The sequence below is a fragment of the Ovis aries genome, chromosome 20 (assembly GCF_016772045.2).
Source record: "Ovis aries strain OAR_USU_Benz2616 breed Rambouillet chromosome 20, ARS-UI_Ramb_v3.0, whole genome shotgun sequence".
NCBI classification, from domain to species: Eukaryota; Metazoa; Chordata; class Mammalia; order Artiodactyla; family Bovidae; genus Ovis; species Ovis aries.
This window is the reverse complement of record NC_056073.1, coordinates 29391438-29413023: the sequence shown is the minus strand read 5'-3', so window position 1 is coordinate 29413023 and position 21586 is coordinate 29391438. Positions and strand designations below refer to the sequence as shown.

At 41.1% G+C, this 21586-nt stretch overlaps 1 protein-coding gene across 3 annotated transcripts; it reads right to left on the bottom strand.

Annotated features, from left to right (window-relative positions):
• Positions 1–1499: 1499 nt before the first annotated feature.
• Positions 1500–20358, bottom strand: ZSCAN12 (zinc finger and SCAN domain containing 12). Of its 3 annotated transcripts, none has more exons than XM_060403359.1 (5): positions 20162–20358; positions 18930–19416; positions 15367–15511; positions 12322–13462; positions 1500–2821 (listed from the first exon to the last, which is right to left on the bottom strand). In XM_060403359.1, exons 2-5 carry the CDS (start codon positions 19350–19352, stop codon positions 2701–2703), a joined length of 1830 nt encoding a protein of 609 aa, XP_060259342.1. In that variant the 5' UTR covers positions 19353–19416; positions 20162–20358; the 3' UTR covers positions 1500–2700. The 3 variants fall into 3 exon arrangements, with proteins under 3 accessions (XP_060259342.1, XP_060259341.1, XP_014958031.3); XM_060403358.1 differs by lacking the exon at positions 1500–2821 and adding an exon at positions 7556–8586; XM_015102545.4 differs by lacking the exon at positions 1500–2821 and having other exon boundaries at positions 8661–13462.
• Between the last annotated feature and the right edge of the window lie 1228 nt (positions 20359–21586).

Genomic DNA, 21586 nt, shown 5'->3' with positions numbered 1-21586 from the left:
AAATATATACTCTGTGATCGACACCTCTATGGCCTTGTGTTAGAACACAGAGGCAGTGCCAAATTTTAAAAAGTACTAACAATTCAATGATGTGGTTCCTTTCATTATGTTTACTGAAACTTTGGTCATTTTGTCCTGGGGTACTCATACAAGCCTATTTAGCCCATAAAAATGAATTCACAACAAACAGACAATATTATCTACACTTGAATGAATTTAAGATGTGAGATTAGAGTGGGCAAGGGAAAATAACATGTCCCCAGCAGTCATCTTGGAGATAGTAGCACAAGTCCAGGGATACAGGTAAACATCTTCATTTTAAAACTCTTGATCGTTCATGTTTATAGACTCCTTTTGGAAGCAAAAAGAACTTCTGACTTTTCCTTTTCTTGACTTGAGAAATTCACTGAATGTTCTTTGTGGCTACGATGGGCAATTAAGATATCCATTTCCCATATATCTTGCCCATTTACATTAATTATATGAATTTTCCAATATCATGGAGACTCTATTGTTGAGGCTTGATATCTTTCCATACAACTTCCTACAATCTTCTCATTTATAAGAGCCTCTCTAATATGGACTCCCTGATATTTTCTAAGATCCAACCTCTGAAGACTTTTCCAAACCCATGACACTCAGTTTTTTAGTGTGATCTTTTCCCCAATGCTGAACAATGCTATGATTCCATGGAAGACATTTCCACATTCATCACATTTAGTAAATCTGTCTCCCATGTAGAATCTATAGTGCAGTCAGCTCTGACTTCTGGCTGAAGTCCTTCCTTCTTGCTTCCTTCACATAATGTTCTAGGTTTCCATGATGAATGAAGGCCTCCTTACAGTCATCATATGTATGCAGTTTCTTGCTTTTGTGGGTTTTCTAATGTCAGATATGGCTTTCCCACATTCTTTATACCGACAGCATTTCCCTAGTGATAGATTTCCTAGTGAGAAAGGAGGGACCCACTGTAAACAAAAGCCTTTACAAACATGTTGTTCTCAAGCATTTTCTTTGGTATATGCTCCCTAATGCTGAGTAATGACTCACCAGTGACTAAAGCTTTTACTAACTTACTGCACTGGTGGTGTAATTCTGCAGACTCCCCTCATATGACAGCATCTTCAGATTTTTTTGTGTGTTGGAGACAAGTCCTTATTTTCATTCTCAGTAACTCCATCTAAAAAAATGCACAGACAGTTCAAATGTCAGTTGTCTCTTCTGCTGAGACCATGAGATTAATGATGAGAAACAGTGATAAAGATAAAACCCAGTTTTACCTAAAGTCCATGCTTTTTCAGTTTCCTTAAACTGTCAACTCAATTTTGAAAAATACCCAAGAAGGCATATGAAATTCCAGTTTGAGAAGCGAGAGGTAGGCAGAAAGAAACTGGAAGAGCATGGAGAATTTTCTCACAAAATGTGACAAAGAATCAGGAAGGTATAATCAAAAAAGTTAAGAAGAGATCAGTTTGAATCCACACATGAAAAAAAGAGAATATCATGAAACCAAGAGAAATTTAATTTGCTAAGGGGTAATTATAAGTACCATTTATACCAAATGAAATGTATCGAGGCCACTACTACAAACAAACAAAATGTTCCATAAATGTTTGTTAAGTGGATCCACAAACAATGGCATATAATAAAAATTAACTTGAAGCAACAGGTAAATTAGTTTCAAAAATCCATACTATTTTGATGTGAGGAAATAAGTAAACTGGAAAAATTACAGTGGGGAAAATAACTTTTTCAGGTAATATTCAAGATTAAAAGATAAGAAAAACATTTTGAAGCTAAAGAAGTTGAAAAAGTCAAAACAACAAAACACAAACACCTCCACAAATATGAATAACAGCTTCTACCTAAAGAACTGGGCAATGAGGAAATGGGTAGGTTCATGGTTCCCAGGGAAAAGATACAATAGTTCTAAAAAGCTGCCTTTCAAGGATGTCTTCTTTCTCAGCAGCTTTGCTTTCTCATCTGCTTTTCATAAGGCAATACTGTGAGAGTAAAACTCAGCATTTTAAAAGGCTGGACCTTACACTTCTGATTCCAGGGTACTATCTTGCCAAAAGCGTATCTTGTTCTATCCTTCTTCTACCTGGACCCTAAAACCAATGGGATGAAGAGATGGTCTTGGAAAATTGAATATGAAGATAGTCCCTCAGTAAAAGTACTCATACAACACCACCAACAATAAAAACCCAATATATAGAGAGAAGGTTCTAGAGGTGTACATGAATATCCAGGGGAATTAAAGCTCATGAAGGTGATATGGGGTTATGGCTCCAAATACATCTGATGGATCCTGAAGTTCGGTTTTGCTGCTTTCTATGTTATTCCTTTCACTACTCAAGCCATAAATCATCCTCCCAACCCTTCCCGCCTTAAGGTTTGTCCATCGAGCTGTCTCTTTAACTTCTCCAGCATATCTGATGCCTCTTCTCCACATTCTGGATTATATTATCCTCCTAGGTCTGCAGTTCTCCAGGCAGAGGTCAGGACCTACTTTAGCACCTGCTCCTCAGTCTGTATCTCTGCTCTCTGCATCTGTGGGCAGAGCTCCCCATCTTCTGACAGACCTGTGAGGTTCAAGTATCTATCTCCTGGTAGCAACAACTTAAAATTTGAAGAAAGATTTTGCTGTGCCAGTCTGATTCTTGGACAGGCACAACCCTGGCCCTCTACCATCAGTCACTAGTAGAGATCTTTTCTGCAAGAGGACTGCCATTCTGGAATAAGCGAGCTCAGAAGATTCACTCCAGCTTGTGGTTCACATTGATTTTTCAGAAGTATTTCTTTGTAGCTAGTCTTCTTCCTGAGGCATGAAACAACACAATTAACAGAAACTCTGAATTTTACTTAGCTCTTACCTCAAAATTTACTTACCTGGTAATGCACTGAAAGAAAAAAAGAACTCTGTCAGAAAGCTAAAAAATGTATGAGTGGGAATGACTGCAAATTATTATCCAGCACTATCTGCTAAAACTCTTACTTCCTAAATGTTTAAGTTAAGCTTGGGAGAAAGACCATGACCCTCTTCCCTTTGGTTCCCCTCTTCTGAAAATCTCAAACAGTAAACCATCAGAGATCAGAAAATAATGGTTATTGAAAATTGACTGTAAATTTAACTCATCTAAGATTTTATAATTCCATCTGACACATGAATGATACTGAGGCACAGAGGGATTAAGCTCTTTGCTAAAAGTTGCACAACCAGTAAGTGGACTCCTAATCTGTTCCTATTTATTCTAGGGAGAGTCATGAGTGGGATCATCCCAAAAGAATGCAACTTTCCTTTTACCAAACTGAGGTTCAAGACTTTCCTCTTTCTCAACATCCCCAATATTCTATTACAATGCAAGACTTGGAAACCATCTTTAACTTTCCCCTGCATATCAATCATCACACTGAACTTCAGCAGAGTCCCCAGAGGGCCAGATATACACGGGGTCAAAGCCGGAGTCTAGGAACCAGTGACCACTGACCCCTATAACACAAAGGCAGAAAGAGCTTGCAGTTCTAAGCCTTCAGCAATCAACAGCTGCCTCACCCTTCAGTCTTCTCTAGGAACCTGGAGGTTCTCTCCTATGGTTGCCTGGCAGCATCCCCGCCCCTGAGCAGCGACGGTTTGGGCAGCTGGGTTGGGTAACTCCAATGGGCTGCGCTCTGAGGCTGGGGCTCGACAGTCTCCCGGCAAAGGTTCACCTTCCCGCTACAGAACCTCGAAAGAGCAGCTACCAAGACAAAAAGTGAACCCCCCCTGGGTGCTAGTTATAGCTGATAACTAACAAGGGAAGGTAGAAACAAAAGATAGGAAAATCTTTCCCAGGCAGTTTAGGCAATGTTTATCTCCTGCCATCCACTGTTCATCAGAATCCAAGATAAGAAAAAGTAGAGCAGAGAGGGAGCTTTCATCTCAGCAGCAACAATGCAGCAGTCTTGGGAAATCTGCAGCGTGGTTACAGGTAATCTCTGGCCTGGGGCTGGAGCTTCTAGTCAGTCAGTTTAGTCGCTCAGTCGTGTCTGACTCTTTGCGAACCTATGGACTGCAGCACACCAGGCCTCCCTGTCTATCACCAACTCCCGGAGATTACTCAAACTCATGTCCATTGAGTTGGTGATGTCATCCAACCATCTCATCCTCTGTCCTTCCCTTCTCCTCTCGCCTTCAAGAGAGGAGAGGAAAGAGGAGCTTCTAGAGGCCATGCATTTGAGAGAACCCAGGGCAATAAACAAAGCAAATGTCTATAAAGCTCTTGAATCTCAAGCGGGAATCAAGATTGCCAAGAGAACTATCAACAACCTCAGATATGCAGATGATACCATTCTAATGGCAAAAAGCAAAGAGAAACTAAAGAGCCTCTTGATGAAGGCAATAGAGGAGAGTGAAAAAGCAGGCTTAAAACTTAACATTCAAAAAACTAAGATTGTGACATCTGGTCTCATCATTTCATAGCTAACAGATAGGGGAAAAGTGGAAACGGTGACAGATTTTTATTTTCTAGGGTTCCAAAATCACTTCAGATGGTGACTGCAGTCACAAAATTAAAAGACGCTTGCTCCTTGGAAGGAAAGTTATGACAAACCTAGACAGAGTATTAAAAAAGCAGAGACATCATCACTTCACCGACAAAAGGCCATTGAGTCAAAGCTATAGTTTTTCCATTAGTCATGTACAGAGTTGAAAGTTGGACTATAAAGAAGGCTGAACGCCAAAGAATTGATGCTTTCAAATTATGGTGCTGGAGAAGACTCTTGAGAGTCCCTTGGGCAGCAAGGAGATCTAACTAGTCAATCCTAAAGGAAATCAACCCTGAGTATTCATTAGAAGGTCTAATGCTGAAGCTCTAATACTTGGGCCACCTGATGCAAAGAACCAACTCATTGGGAAAGAACCTAATGCTGGGAAAGATTGAGGGCAAGAGGAGAAGGGGATGGCAGAAGATGATGAGATGGTTGGATGGCAAAGCCAACTCAATGGATGAGTTTAAGCAAACTATGGGAGATAATGAAGGACAAGGAAGCCTGGAATGCTGTATTTCATGCAGTCGCAGAGTCAGACACGATTTAGCAACTGAACAACAAATCAAGTACTTAGGTGCTAAGCACTGTTCTAAGCACTTTATATAAAACTCATTTATCCATATGACTATTATCCTCTAATTCCCCAGGCAGAAGAAGGTACTTTACAAATATTTTACATTATGAGGAAACTGAGGCCCAACGTCACTCAGCTAATTTGGCTAAGGCAAGCTGTAGAGTTCTAAACTGCCCCCTTCTTTATCGGGAATAAAATGGTAAGACACATACTTTTAAATATTTCACTTAAGTAGGCTGAGCTGAGGCACTAGGTCAAAATGTATGAAATGCGTATAAAGTGCAGACAGGAATAATGAAGATCTGCATAAATCAGAGGTAACAAATGGCCTCCTCTTAGGAATCCTTGGGATACCCAGGACCAGGCTATTTGGGCTTAGGAAAATGACTGGTGGAGCAAACATATATCCCCAAAGATCACCTTGAACTGTGATGGGGGAAAGCTCTGGGAGCCTTGACTGCTGGGTTTTCAGACCTGGAAAAGCTCTTTTACATGAGTGTGAAGAGAATCAACTGTTTCCAAGAAAGCAATGGAAAACTGCTGGCTCTCAATAATGACCTCACAATGTAAGCTAGAGAGCTAATCAACTGAGAAGTTTAAAATACTTATCAAAGTTGGTTTTGTCAAAATCAAATTATATATATATAAAATCAGATTATATATATAAATTAAATACAATACATATTATATATATAATATACCCATACCTACTTTATAAATATAATAAAGTACTATGTACAAGAATAATGTGCAGGAACTCCTTACCAGTTATACCCAGAAACATTTGGAAGGAGAAAAGATCCAAAGAAATTCTTATAAAATGATGAACTGCCGGAGGAGCTTTATAATATAAAATCTGCAGTGTAAAAGGTTGAAAGTTGAAAAATTCAATTAAAAGTTTATCAAAATAATCGTTTAGTCGCTTAGTCATGTCTGACTCTTGTAACTCCATGGACTGAAACCCGCCAAGCTCTTCTGTCCATGGGATTTCTCAGGCAAGAATACTGTAGTAGGTTGCCATTTCCTTTTTCAGGGGATCTCCCCAACCCAGGGATCAAACCCACTTCTGCACTGGCAGGCAGATTCTTTGCAACTGAGCTACCTGAGAAGCCCCAATCAAAATGATTATCCTCTGTTAAATAAGCACACTCATGGTTCAGATAAATTCTGGGCTTGTGGAGTCAGGAAGGGTAACTGAAAGAAATATATAATATATACTTATCTATGGTTTTTTAAGTCCAAGAAATGGTACTAGCTACAAATATAAAATCACTTTTAAAAACCCTCATCAAAGGTATTGATATACCCATAGTGAGTTACTGGATAGATCCATAATGGGGATATTATCTAATCTCTTTGATTTGTATTAGACAGTCAAATATCCTTTATTCTGTCAGAATAATGCAGAAAACAATGATTCTAAGCTAGGAGTGTGATCCTTTCCTATAAAGAGCCCATTTTTAACTTGAAACATCTCCTGCACACATCCTCATTCTGTAGGAGCAACAAGAATTAGATATTTACACTGGCCAAACTTCATACAAGATTTAGTATACAAGAGGATGGGGATATTATCACTCTAGGACTCTGGAGTTTAAGTATTTTCCATAATATTGATAGGAGTTGAAATTTTTTCTATAGGTAATAACTCACAGAGGGCTTCCCTCCTAGCTCAGTCGGTAAAGAATCTGCCTGCAATGCAGGAGACATGGGTTCGATTCCAGGGTCAGGGAGATCCCCTAGAGAAGGAAATGGCAATGCACTCCAGTATTCTTGCATGGAGAATCCCATGGACAGAGGAAACTGGCAGGCTACAGTCCATGGGGTCGCAAGAGTCGGACATGATTAAGTGACTTTCACTACTACTACTCACTAATAACTCAAAGCCCTGAATACCACTGCAATACGCAGTTTGTTCTGAAACAGAGTGGGTTCTGTTCTCAGCAGTGGATCTGCTGAGTTCATATCCTGGCCCCCCACATACTAATTCTGTGACCTCAAGTAGCTTTACTGACTTCTGTTTCCCCAGGTAAAAATGAAATAGTGTGAGCAAAGCATTTAGTTATGTCCAGCCCTTAGTAAGCAGTTAGTAAATATCACATAATACTGTTAATGAATCCCTTCATCTTTTCCTAAAGATTGCCAATAATAATGACTTTGTTTTAACTGTAACAACTCTATGGTCAATCACTGGATATTAATGGAAGAGGCTACTTCTGTTGTGACAACACTAGTGCACCGCTTTTCTAAGTGCTTCCATCTGATCACTCTCCACCTACATCCTCACCCACCATGCCCCAGGAAATTTCTCAATCCTACAGCCCTGGTCAACCCCTCCCCACATTTTTTCTTTTTTATCAGAGGGGGTCCATCTTCCTTCCTTTCAGTCCCTGTCTATCACACTCTGGAACCCTTTTGGGATTGTCAGGATACCTTTTCATCTGAAACCCATGTTTAAAGCTCACTTTACTTTTGATTGCTTTAGAAATTTGATTCTTCCCCAACCTCTCCAAGTGCTTTTGCCTTAGTAAACACTGTCTTGGTTCTGTTCAGTTCAGTTGCTCAGTCATGTCTGACTCTTTGCAACGCCATGGACTGCACCACATCAGGTCTCCCCTCCCTGTCCATTACCAACTCTCAGAGTTTACTCAACTCATGTCCATTGAGTCAGTGATGCCATCAAACCATCTCATCCTCTGTCATCCTCTTCTCCTCCTGCCTTCAGTCTTTCCCAGCATCAGGGTCTTTTCAAATGAGTCAGTTCTTCACATCAGGTGGCCAAAGTATTGGAGTTTCAGCTTCAGCATCAGCCTTTCCAGTGAACATTTAGGACTGATTTCCTTTAGGATGGACTGGTTGGATCTCCTTGCTGTCCAAGGGACTCTCAAGAGTCTTCTCCAACACCACAGTTCAAAAGCATCAATTCTTCAGTGCTCAGCTTTCTTCACAGTCCAACTCTCACATCCATACATGACTACTGGAAAAACCATAGGTTTGACTAGACAGACTTTTGTTGGCAAAATAATGTCTCTGCTTTTTAATATGCCATCTAGGTTGGTCATAACTTTCCTTCCAAGGTGTAAGCGTTTTTTAATTTCATGGCTGCAATTACCATCTGCAGTGACTTCAGAGCCCCCAAAATAAAGTCAGCCACTGTTTCCCCATCTATTTGCCATGAAGTGATGGGACCGGATGCCATGATTTTAGTTTTCTGAATGTTGAGCTTTAAGCCAACTTTTTCACTCTCCTCTTTCACTTTCATCAAGAGGCTTTTTAGTTCCTCTTCGCTCTCTGCCATAAGGGTGGTGTCATCTGCATATCTGAGGTTATTGATATTTCTCCCAGCAACCTTGATTCCAGCTTGTGCTTCCTCCAGCCCAGCGTTTCTCATGATGTACTCCATATATAAGTTAAATAAGCAGGGTGACAATATACAACCAGGCTTCAGCAATTCGTGAACCATGAACTTCCAGATGTTCAAGCTGGTTTTAGAAAAGGCAGAGGAACCAGAGATCAAATTGCCAACATCTGCTGGACCATGGAAAAAGCAAGAGAGTTCCAGAAAAACATCTATTTCTGCTTTATTGACTATGCCAAAGCCTTTGACTGTGTGGATCACAATAAACTGGAAAATTCTGAAAGAGATGGGAATACCAGACCACCTGACCTGCCTCTTGAGAAATCCGTATGCAGGTCAGGAAGCAATAGTTAGAACTGGACACGGAACAGACTGGTTCTAAATAGGAAAAGGAGTATGTCAAGGCTGTCTTGGTTATCTTCATTCAAATAGAAAGGAGAAGCTAATCAATCTTATTCTCATCTTTAATGTTATTTCTAAGCTGCTGCTTCATAATTCATTTGAGCTTTATACCAGCTGCTCTATTTGGCTGTTGTATTACTGTCAATACTTCTCTTGTGGACTGGCTTTACTTTCATATCACTTCCTGTTTTGTTGATTTAAAAATCCACATAAATGAACTGATTTCCTAGATTTCCCTGATTTCCAAGATCCTGTCATTATCATGCCATCTATTATACATAAAAATGTATTTGACTTCGTCACACAGTATTCTGTTACTGCACTCTCCAATTCCTTATCTAATATGTCCTCCACTTGCCCTCTCATAGCCTTCAGTTTTCTCTGTTGCCAATTTAGTTCCATTTGGTAACCTTTTACCTTTTCCTTATCGTGGACTAGTTTGACCCCTTTGATGCCTACCTGGAAATCCCATGCCAATGCACCCCCCTTTTTTTGGCACAGTTGTATTTAAGCATAAGAAACAACCAGAACAAACCTCCCACAATTTAAATAAGTTGTGAACTGCATTCTTCTATATAATAGGCATAGTCCATTGTTCTGGGTCTTTGTTTATGGTTCCTTTACAGTTCTCTTTACTTGAGAGGGAAATGGAGGAACTTGAGTGCATTGAGAGAACATGTTAAGCAGATGAACTGGAGAGACTGCTAATAACAGCACTGAAGAATAGAGAGCAAGTTTAAAATAATAACTGCATTCTACTGAGCAGTCAGATTAGAGAGAGTGGCTCTGACATTACTATGAAGAGTAACTTCAGTTTGGAGAACATGTTTGTGAAATCTGATTAGATGACAAGTATGGACAAGCATCGGTTTGGTAGGGATGGTCTCGTGAAGGTTCTTGTTACTAAGTCAAGTCCCCGCTAAATGGTTGAGTTTACATGAGAGAAACTTGAGACTGAGTAACCTTAGGGAATAGGCCTCATATATTAATGCTTATGGTGGTTGGTGCTAGTGGTAAAGAACCCACCTGCCAATGCAGGAGACATACGAGATGTGGGTTTGATTCCTGGGTCAGAAGATCCCCTGGAGGAGGGCATGGCAGCCCACTCCAGTATTCTTGCCTGGAGAATCCCAGAGGAGCAAGCTAGTCTATAGTGTTGCAAAGAGCTGGACACAACTGAAGCAATTTAGCACGCATCAATACTTACAGCTAGGGCCTTCAGGCTTAGTTCTAGAATCCTTGTTTCCCAGACATAAAAAGTTAGGTTTTCAATCCTAGCTGCCTCAGTGCCTATGTGCATAATTCCAATGTTGGTCTTATTATTAAATAAACAGTCCACTTGTGAATGAATTGTTTTCTAAATGTTAATTTGCTTTCCTATGTTGTGAACCCAGAAAATTTTCCCACAATCATTGTTAAATTCTAATCCCAAAAACCAGTATGACAGTTTATATGCCTAAAGTACTACTATCATTTTTAAGAGAAAATGTGTTCACAATCACAATTTAGAAAGCTAGGAACATACATATTTCTATAGGACTAGGGACTCTTCTGGTTCAAAGCCAATGATGATATTCTTATGTCTTATACAGGGATTATGGACAGATGGACAGGAGATAGTGGCACTAGGGAAATGGGCGTAGAGTTTTACAGAATGGGGAGGTGGGATAAAGACAGGGCTGGGCAGAAAGGTTGTTAGGACTAGCTAAAGAGTGGTGAATTACCCTTCTTTTTTCTCCTCTACCTCTTCTGTCACTATCTCACCACTTCAAACCCACTGACCAGCTAGAAGTGAGGGGAGATGAGGGAACTGAAGTTGGGTGGGGTGGGAATGTAATCCTAGGAACTGTGGAGTTTGCTGTGGCAAGGCAGAAAGGAAAATAAATAAATGAACATCTCAGCAGAGATCAAATATGATTTCTGTAAACAGATAAACAGACCAGGAGCTATATGTACTTCTGTGACTTGCCTGCTACCTACTACAGTAATCATCATAGGTTCTCATCAAAAACAGAATTTACTCAGTAAATGTCAACCAGTTTTCAGTTGATTTTTTTTCCTGAAGCCTGAAGGAAAGAATCACTAATCTTTGGCTCTTTTATATGCTCAAGAAAGTATACAAGCCAAAAAATTGTAAAAGAATTCAGAACACAGAAGTGAGAAAAAAAGGGAAGTATAAAACAGAACACCAGCATCCCTCCCCTAACACAAACACACACACACAAAGCATGCACTCAGATCCCTGGGAGCCTTGGAATGTAGGTGGGTCTGTTTTGAAACATTTAAATTTGAAGGGCCAGAAAGGCCATCGTGAAGCCCTAGTTTTTAGGCATGATGGTGGTCTAATTCCCTGTTCATTGTGAAGAGCTGCTGGCACATGTCCCCTGAAGGGCTTTCCTCACGCTAAAAATCTGCAGTGGCCTGTATTCATGCTTCCTCACTTCACTGGCAACCGTGATTCAATGCAATGTTTCTCAAATCGTATAGCACATCAAGTGACTGGAGCTACAGAAATGAAGATTCTCAATCCCCATCTCAGACCTAATGAAGCACAGTATCTGCAAGTGGGACTCTGATATGTTCAACAAGCAGCACAGGTGATTCTGATGTTCACTGATGTTGAGGAGTCACTCCTGTAATGAACAGTACTTAATCTTCCTTTGCGTAATACTGTAGCTGTGTCATCTCTATAAGCAAGAATATCCTCATTTTTACATTGGAGAATCATTTTAATTTATAGAAACATTTTAGAAATTAAATGAGAAAAAGTCTTTCAGGGTCAAAGTATTTGGTGAAATTACTGGCATTCTGACCTCCCAGTGTCTGTCCTCAAGTTGTATTTCCAACACAATACCATCAGCTGCCCAACTGAATGAACTCTCTTTAGGTTGGCTTGTTTTGTCACTGATGCTTGATCACATGCACTCCGATTAATTTGTTCTATTCTCAATGTTTTCTCCCTTTTGCCTTCCAAATATTCCCATCAAACCTTTATCTTTAAAATATTTCCTGACCACTTCAGGCAACAGTGATCTCTCCTTCAGAACTTATAGCACTTACTGACTGTCAAGTGCCACTTTAATTCTATAATATTTGAACATCAATTCTACTGTCCTACGGCCTTAACTAAATAGGTGGACCTATTATCTTTAAAACTAGGTTGTAAACTCTTTTGAGAAAAAGAGCACACAGTGAATTTTTTATGAAATATCCAAGGTTTCCTTATAGGTATAGTGACTAACATTTTGTCCTGATCATCTCATAGCTAGTATTTCTCCCTGGCCTGAATTCTGTGAGATAGTTTCCCTGCAGTTATCATACAGAACCAGATTTTTCTGCTTTGTGGGTAGTCTGATGTTGAATAAGAGCTGAGTTCTGTGTAAATGACTCCCCATGCACCTTACATGTATAGGGATCACCTCTATTGTGGATTCTCTGGTGTTTACTAAGATCTGACCTCTGTCTAAAGGCTTTGCCACGTTCATCACATTGGTAGGGTTTCTCCCCAGTGTGGATTCTCTGATGCTGAATGAGGCTGATGATTCCTCGGAAGGCATTCCCACACCCATCGCATTTATAGGGCCTCTCTGTGGTGTGCATTTTCTGATGTTCCTTGAGGACTGATCTTTGAGTGAAAGCCTTCCCACACTTTTCACATTTATAGGGTCTCTCTCCAGTGTGAACTCGTTGATGTTCTATAAGACTTGTCCTCTGAATAAAGGCTTTTCCACATACATCACATTTGTAGGGTTTCTCTCCATTGTGGATTCTCTGATGCTGAATAAGGCCTCTCTGACTGAAGGACTTCCCACATTCCTTACACTGATAGCATTTTTCTTTGTAGTGGATCTCTGGATGGGAAACAAGGGAGGAGTTATAAACAAAGGCTTTTCCACACTCACTGCACTCATAAGGCTTTGCCCCAGTATGAACTCCTTGATGTTGGGTAAGAATTGAACGCCAACTAAAACTTTTATTACACTGAGTACAATGATAAGGTTTATCTCTTGTGTGGATTTTGAGATGGTGAAAGAGGCCTGCTTTCTGACTAAAGGCTTTCCCACATTCATTACAGCGGTAGTGTTTCTCTCCTGTGTGACGTCTTTGATGTTGATTAAGAGCTGACCACTGGCCAAAGGCTTTGCCACACTCATTACATTTATAGGGTTTCTCTCCTATGTGTATTATTTTGTGTCGAATAAGCACAGTTCTCCCACGGAAAGTTTTTCCACATTCTTTGCATTTGTAGGGCCTGTCTCCAGTATGGATCCTCTGATGTTCTACGAAATGTGAGTGTTGTCTAAAAGCTCTTCCACAGACATCACATACATAAGGCTTTTCTCCTGGACAAATTCTCTGGTGTTCAGAAAGATCTAAGTTCTCAGTCAAACTTACTCCATTTTCATCACATGTAGGTTCTTTATCTTCCCTTGAATATTCAGAAGACTCTCCTGTTTTTCCTTCAGGTTCATATGTTTTTTCATATCTAGCTGGTTGAGACATTTCATTTTCAAATTTGCCAGCTATATTCCCATATGGTTTCATTTCTTGAGAAACTCCTTGCTTTAAATTCCTATACTCATTTCCAGTCTCAATATCTGAAATTAAAAATGGATGATACTCGTTAGTTTCTTATGGATGCAAAAAGCAACTTTCATTAGGCAACATAAAATTATTCAAAAGAAAAACTACAGAACTTAGAGATCCCGCATGACTATAAATGGCACTAGAATATAGTACTAATAAACTCAAGCACTCCAAAAATTGTTAAGAAAAAGACCAGTAGCCAAATAGAAAACTGGGCAAAGAAAAAAACTGATGGCTTCCAAGAAAGGAAAAAGAACAGCTCTTAAACACAAGGAAAGATGCTCCCCCTCACAATAAGGGAAAAGCAGATTTAAACAATATTGAGTATAATTTTCACCTACTGGATTTGCCAAAAGCTTGATATAACACTGTGCTCATGACATGAATATCAAACATTGCCAGTAAGAGTGTTAATTGATCCAAGCTTTATTAGAGGGCAATTTGACAATATATATCAAAATTACAAATATATATATAACCTTTGACGTAGTAATTCCACCTAGAAGGAATTTATGCTACAGATATATTCACACATATGGTTATTTATCACAGCACTATTTGTTATACTAAAAGAGTGGGGCCAACTTAAATGTTATTAGCAGGAGAAAGCTAAGTTCACTGCATGATATAGCCATATTGTTGTTGCTGTTGTTTAGTTACTAAGTCGTGTCCAACTCTTTTGTGACCCCATGGACTGTAGCTCACCAGGCTTCTCTGCCCATGGGATCTCCCAGGCAAGAATACTAGAGTGGGTTGCCATTTCCTTCTCCAAGGGATCTTCCTGTCTCAGGGATTGAACCCTTGTCTCCTGCACTGGCAGGTAGATTCTTTATCATTGAGCCACCTGGGGAGCCTGATATAGCTGTATATTTTAAAATTAAGCAGCTGTTAAGAAATAAAAAATGCAAGGTTCTTTAATCTTAGTGATAGAGGAAAATATATTTGAATATGAGAAATATACATATATGGTTAAAAATCTCTAGGACACCCAAGAAACTAGTAACAGTGACAACCTATTTCAAAACAGAGGTAAGGAGACCAAATGGCTAGGGTAATTGAGTGGCAGCATATCTTTTCACTGGGTAACTTTAGGTTATTACTTTTCTCAACCATGTGAATTTTCACCTGTTTTTAAAAAGTAAGTGAAAAAACAGAGAAAGTAGAAATAAGGAAGGTACATTCTTTCACCCCTTCACCCACTTTGAACATTTTGCCACATCTGCTTTATTACTCCTTCTCTTTATAAGAGTAATATATATGTGTGTATGTATACGCACATATGGGCTCTTCCCTGGTGGCTCAGATGGTAAAGCGTCTGCCTACAATGTGGGAGACCTGGGTTTGATCCCTGGGTTGGGAAGATCTCCTGGAAAAGGAAATGGCAACCCACTCCAGTACTCTTGCCTGGAAAATCCTATGGACAGAGGAGCCTTGTAGGCTACTGTCCATGGGGTCACAAAGAGTCGGACACGACTGAGTGACTTCACTCACTCACTCATACGCACATATATGTATTCGTCCCTGAACCGTCTGAAAGTTAGCTGAAGAGATCATGGGGCAAAGGTTTATTTACTGAAGGACACAGAATAAATTGCAAGACAGTGGTATTGTCTGGTAGGATAAAGGCTATACATAGGAAGGAAGTCAGTATAGAGGAAAATAACTATCAGAAGGACTAAACTAAGTGATTTCAAATAAAATACAGCCAGGATTTAGAGAGTATTAACATAAAGAGAAAAAAAGAGTTGCAGAGTGATAAACCAGGCTGCCTCAGGTCTATGCATGAGCCGTCAGAGCTCTTGAGAGACCTTCCTGACTTCAGTGCTCACAAACAGCACAAAGAACAAAAGAGTCCCAGGGTCCTATGTTGGCCCCCGTCTTCCCCTTCCTCCCAAGATGGGTCTTCCTTCTTTACCTTGCTTCTGTTGGGCTGCAAGTTCTGCAGATTCACACTTTGGCTGGGCTTGCACAGATGGAAGGCATATTCTGGATTCTTGTTCTGTTCTTAGAGGTACAATCTCCTGTAAGAACATTTCCTGTTCCTCAGTGCGGACTGAGACCTGAGGTAAATGAGATATAGCTTAGAACCTCACCCTGGTAACATTAAACAAGAATATACTATCTAGGGCAGTGGCACCCAGCTCTCTGAAACTTGAAACAAACTTCTTTCCATGTAACAGCCTGCCACAATCCTACTCAAGGCCAATACAAATGTCACCTCTTCTGGGAAACCTTCGCTTCCCCAGTTGGAAATAATTTCCCCTATCTTAACAGTTAAAGCATATTAAATGTACCACTTTTACATTTCTGTCTATGCTCAAAGAAATAGAGAAGTGACAAAGAGAAGGAAAAGAAGGTAAAAAGAGGCAGAGGCAGAAAGGAGTGGAAAAGAATTAATGCGGAAATAAGACAGAAGTGAGAAAGAAGGAAAGGAAGGGGGAAAAGTAAAGGGAAATAATGAGAGAAATTATAAAGAAAGACAGAAGGGAACAAAGGAGAAAGAGAAAGAAAAGAAAGAGGGTATGAGAAGGAAAGAGGAAAGGAAAAAGAGAAATCTCTCATATTCCTAATAGACAATGCTCTTCTGAGGTCCCCATCCCCATTCTTTCTGGGAAGATGATCTTGTTTTCTATTTCTCCAAGATCACGACCATCTCAAAAAAAAACTCTTATTCACTTTACCTATCTCCACTCTCTTACTCTTCTCCTTTCCTTCTATCTTAGAGGAAGAAGTCTTTTCTTTTTCAAGGCTTGTATCTCTACTTTTGCCTTCAATCTCATCCCTTTCTGCTTCCCTTTGATCCTTGCTCCTTCAATTAACTCATTTACTCAGCAATTTCAACCACTCGTAGCTTGCATTCCTCCATGGGCCCATTGCCTCTTGCACTTAAAACAAAAACAAAAAAAAAAAAAAAGAAGAAGAAAAGGTTTCCCCAGCATGGTAGTATAAAAACAGGAATCGGAATCTAATTTCCTTACTCTGTTTCTTAGTTTAGTATCGATAGCTGTCACCTTGGGCTAGGAATTATTCTGAGATTATATGACATCATGCATGTAAAGCACCTCACACAGGCATTGGCATGTGATAGGCCCTCAAATTACTTCCCCATGCCTCTTCAATAGCTTGTCTGGTGGCTCAGACTGTAAAGAATCTACCTGCAATGCAGGAGAACTGGGTTCAATCCCTGAATCAGGAGGATTCCATGGAGAAGGGAATGGTAACCCACTCCAATATTCTTGCCTGGAAAATCTCATGGAGAGAGGACACTGGCTATAGTCCATGGGGTCACAATGAGTCAGACATGACCGAGCAACTAACACACACACACACATACCCTTCAATGGCTAAAGTTTGTAAATAAAAAATTACCATACACTGACACTATTTCTCTGACAGTTTCATTTTGTAATCTTTCTCTCAGAATAAGAGCCAAAATCAGCATAATACTATCTCAAATGTACAGAAAAAGATGTTTTGATACTTCAAATTTTGGGGTGTGTGCGCTCAGTCACTCAGTCCTGTTCAACTCTTTGCAGCACCATGGAAATAGTCCAGCAGGCTCCCCTGTCCATGGTATCTTCCAGACAAAAATACTGGAGCTGGTTGCCATATCCTCCCCTAGGAGACCTTCCCAACCCAGGGATTGAACACAAGTCTCCCGAATCTCTTATATTGCAGGCAGATTCTTTACCACCAGCACCACCTGAGAAGCCCTCAAATTTGGCGGAGAAGGGAGCAAAAAAAGCCCAGTACAGTGAACTGTGCCTTCTGTCCCTGGATCTTTGACTAGGCCTTATAAACCACTAGCTACCCACAGCAAGCCTCAAAGGAAAGGACTGGTTGGCAATACAAATTCATCATGACTAAAACCAAGTTACTTGCTGCCTGCACCTAGGAATCCCTTTCTTCCTTTTGGTTCTCTTCCTACCTTCCTGGCCACTCCCCAGTTTCCAGACTAGTTACTCCCCTGATGCTCTTTTTGTCTCATGGCTTTAAATACCATTCATATTCTGGCAAGTCCCAATTTTGTATTTCTAGAACAGATTTCCACCCCCTTCCCTCACTGAATCCTAACTCTTTATATCTAGTTGTTTGCTCAAACTTTCTACTTGGATTCTAATGAGAATCTCAAAATTAACACATCCAAAACCTAGCTTTTGATTCCTGTCCCTCTACTCCAAACCTATATCTCTCTCAATCTTTACCATCTCAGTGAATGATGAATTCATTTTACCTGATGTACAAACCAAAAACCTTAGCATAATCTTTAACTCACTTTCTCTCATACCCTGCAACCTACATAAAGACAAATCCTCTTAAGGTCTACCCTCAAAATGTATCAGAATCCAATTACATTTTGCCACTTCCAATGCTATTATCCTAGTCAGGCACCAGCATCTCTTGGCTGGATTACTGCTTATACCCATAGCCTCCTTAACTGGTTTCCCTGCTTCTAACTTTGTTCCCTATGTTCTCCTTCCCCACCCCCAGGCTCAATGCAGAACTTTCCCAACATAGAAGCTAGAGTGATTATGTTAAAATTAAAAACTTTAAATTGGAATTAAAAGTCAGATTGGGGCTTCCCTGGTGGTCCAATGGCTAAGACTCTGTGCTCTCAATGCAGGGGGCACAGGTTTAACCACAGGTTTAACTTAGTTCCCTAGTTAGGGAACTAAGACCTCCATACCACATGGTGTGGCCAAGAAAAAAGAGCAGCAACCCTCTATAGTTTTTTCACTGGCGCATTCCCAGTGCCTAGTAAACAACAGATGGCCAATAAATATCTGCTAAATGATGCTGCTACTGCTGCTAAGTTGCTCCAGTCGTGTCCGACTCTGTGAGAACCCACAGACGGCAGCCCACCAGGCTCCCCTGTCCCTGGGATTCTCCAGGCAAGAACACTGGAGTGGGCTGCCATTTCCTTCTCCAACTCGTGAAAGTGAAGTTGCTCAGTCGAGCCGGACTCTTTTTACTAAATCATCTTTTAGTTTTCCCATTGAACTCTATGGGTTTTCAGATGTATACCCATTATCATTAGCACATAAAAGGGAACTGTAGAAGGTATCTTCGTGACCCCATGGACTGCAGCCTACCAGGCTCCTCCATCTATGGGATTTTCCAGGCAAGAGTACCAATTCACTTTCCCCTACGCTCTTGAACTCAGTTAGGAGTGTTTCCATTATACTAGTCTTTCAAGTATGAAAATCCCTAGTGCTTAGCCTAGGATAGACTGCTGAGTAGAGCTCTCCATTCTTTCTTCCTTCTTTATACCTCCATCTTTATCATTTTCAATTAATTCTTACCTAAGATATGACTCTTCCTTTGCAGTCACACTTTCATGATCCTATTTTCAACTTAGACCTTTTTGTCAAATGGTCCTTCCCTCTTCAAGGAATACATTTTTTGAAATAGTATTAGACTTCACTCTGGCCTAGAAATCCATAATTCACTTCTCAGACACCACATCTATGTTCTCACCTGATAACCTGGCTCATCCAACTCTCTCTCTAAATCCTCCAGCACAGTCACCACCTCTTCCCCACTCTCTGGATGCTGTTCCTGGACCCAGGCTTGGAGCTCCTCAGGCAAGATCGTCAGGAACCGCTCCAGTACCAGTAGTTCCAGAATCTGCTCTTTGGTGTGGGTCTCTGGCTTCAGCCACTGATGGCAAAGTTCTCGGAGTCGGCTCAAAGCCTCACAGGGTCCAGATGTTTCCTGGTAGCAGAACTGCCTGAAGTACTGTGGGAAGACCTCTCTGCTGTGGGTGTTGTTCTTTTGCAGGTTCTGATCCTGCGTAGTGGCATATTTATGCTCCTCCCCCAGCTCCTCTTCCTCTATCTTTACTTCCAAAAGTTCTTCCCTGTCCTTCTTGGCCTGGATAGACCAAGTATATGCCATCATTGCTATACAAAAGCTTATCAATGCTTCAAGCAAGATCTCCTGTGTCGTTTCTTTCTGGCTGGAACTGAGGGAGAAGCTATCATCATTAACCCAAACTACACCATAAACAAAAATTGCAAATTCTAAGAATTTAAATATGCACTTTGAAAGCTGCCTCCATGGTAATCTACTGTACTCAGAGAAATGCTCTGATAAAAAAGACTTAATAGACTAATTTAAAGAAAAAGAATAAGTAAAAGGTGCTAAGTTGCTTCAGGATTTTCAGGACAAGAAAAGTAAGACTAAGAAGAAAATATGTCCACTTAGTAATAGAAAAAAAAAAAAAAGGAGAATTAAATGGAATAAACATCTAGAGCAAACAAATTATAACAAAAAGCTGAGACATCCTTGAGTAGTTGCTTTTTAAATTATTTAAAAACTCAGATGATGCATAACGGGAAATCATTAAGCCATAAAAGCTGCAGTTACATGAATTTATTTCCGAAGGGACTTAATCTCTCTGCTCCTGATTCTTTGTCAAGCGAAAAAGCTGGAGACATTGGTTTTTCAGGCCCTCTTCTACCCTAGTATCTGTAATTCTAAATATAAGGTGATGCTTGTAAAAGAGGCCCTAGGACGTGGGTCAGCGCCTCTGACCGACGAGTGTTCGGAAATGTCAGATGGCGCAGAATCAAGAAGGGTACACAGCGCGAGGCAAGCCCGGAAGGTATGAGTCGCACAGCTGGGTCTCCCCCTCATCCCGGGTTGTCATCCCCCTCTCAGAGGGCTGGGAGCTAGCTTCTGCCTCAAGGAGCTTCTCGCGGACCCACCTGGGCAGTGAACACCAGAGGACGCCCCGTTCCAGCCTGGCCCAATGATAGCCAGCAGCCCACCTGCCGCGTCCGCAGCAAAAGCTCGCTTAACCGCAGCCCCAGGAAGCCAGCAGAAGTTTCCCTCCCGGACTCAAGGGGGTGAAGTCTCGAACGGTTTCCGAAACGGAACCCACCAAGAGCGACCCACAAAGGCCGGAAGCGGCCGAGGAATACGGAGCATCTGGTCACTTCCGCCGCCACTCTAGGAAGAGTGAGCTCGCTACTCGGTAGCTCTCCCGTGCACTCTCGAGAGATGACTACGGAGGATTCACAGGCCCGCAGTTTCACGACAGTTTTCGCCTTCTGCTAGTCTTCCACTTGCTAGTATCCCCATTCCTCCCAACTGATGGGTGGTCGAGGCATGGCGAGCCTATCTGAGCTAGGCAGTTCAGTTCAGTTTAGTCGCTCAGTCGTGTCCGACTCTTTGCGACCCTATGAATCGCACGCAGGACCCCAGGCCTCCCTATCCATCACCAACTCCCAGAGTTTACTCAGACTCAAGTCCATCGAGTCCGTGATACCATCCAGCCATCTCATCCTCTGTCATCCCCTTCTCCTCCTGCCCCCAATCCCTCCGAGCATCAGAGTCTTTTCCAATGAGTCAGCTCTTCGCATGAGGTGGCCAAAGTACTGGAGTTTCAGCTTAAGCATCATTCCTTCCAAAGAAATCCCAGGGCTGATCTCCTTCAGGATGGACTGGTTGGATCTGCTTGCAGTCCAAGGGACTCTCAAGAGTCTTCTCCAATACCACAGTTCAAAAACATCAATTCTTCGGCCATCAGCTTTCTTTACAGTCCAACTCTCACATCCATACATGACCACAGGAAAAACCATAGCCTTGACTAGACGGACCTTAGTCAGCAAAGTAATGTGTCTGCTTTTTAATATGCTATCTAGGCTGGTCATAACTTTTCTTCCAAGGAGTAACTGTGGAAAATTCTGAAAGAGATGGGAATACCAGACCACCTAACCTGCCTCTTAAGAAATCTGTATGCAGGTCAGGAAGCAACAGTTAGAACTGGACATGGAACAACAGACTGGTTCCAAATAGGAAAAGGAGTACGTCAAGGCTGTATATTGTCGCCCTGCTTATTTAACTTATATGCAGAGTACATCATGAGAAACGCTGGACTGGAAGAAACACAAGCTGGAATCAAGATTGCTGGGAGAACTATCAATCACCTCAGACATGCAGATGATACCACCCTTATGGCAGAAGTGAAGAGGAACTAAAAAGCTTCTTGATGAAAGTGAAAGAGGAGAGTGAAAAAGTTGGCTTAAAGCTCAACATTCAGAAAACGAAGATCATGGCATCTGGTCCCATCACTTCATGGGAAATAGATGAGGAAACAGTGGAAACTGTGTCAGACTTTATTTTGGGGG

Coding starts and splice junctions, on each gene's coding strand:
- ZSCAN12 (XM_060403358.1), bottom strand. CDS start 19,352: ATGATGGCATATACTTGGTCTATCCAGGCCAAGAAGGACAGGGAAGAA. Junction 13,463..15,366: donor TGCAGCCCAACAGAAGCAAG/GTAAAGAAGGAA, acceptor TTTTAATTTCAG/ATATTGAGACTGGAAATGAG. Junction 8,587..12,321: donor GGCAAAGCCTTTAGACAGAG/GTCAGATCTTAG, acceptor TTCTAAAACCAG/CTTGAACATCTGGAAGTTCA.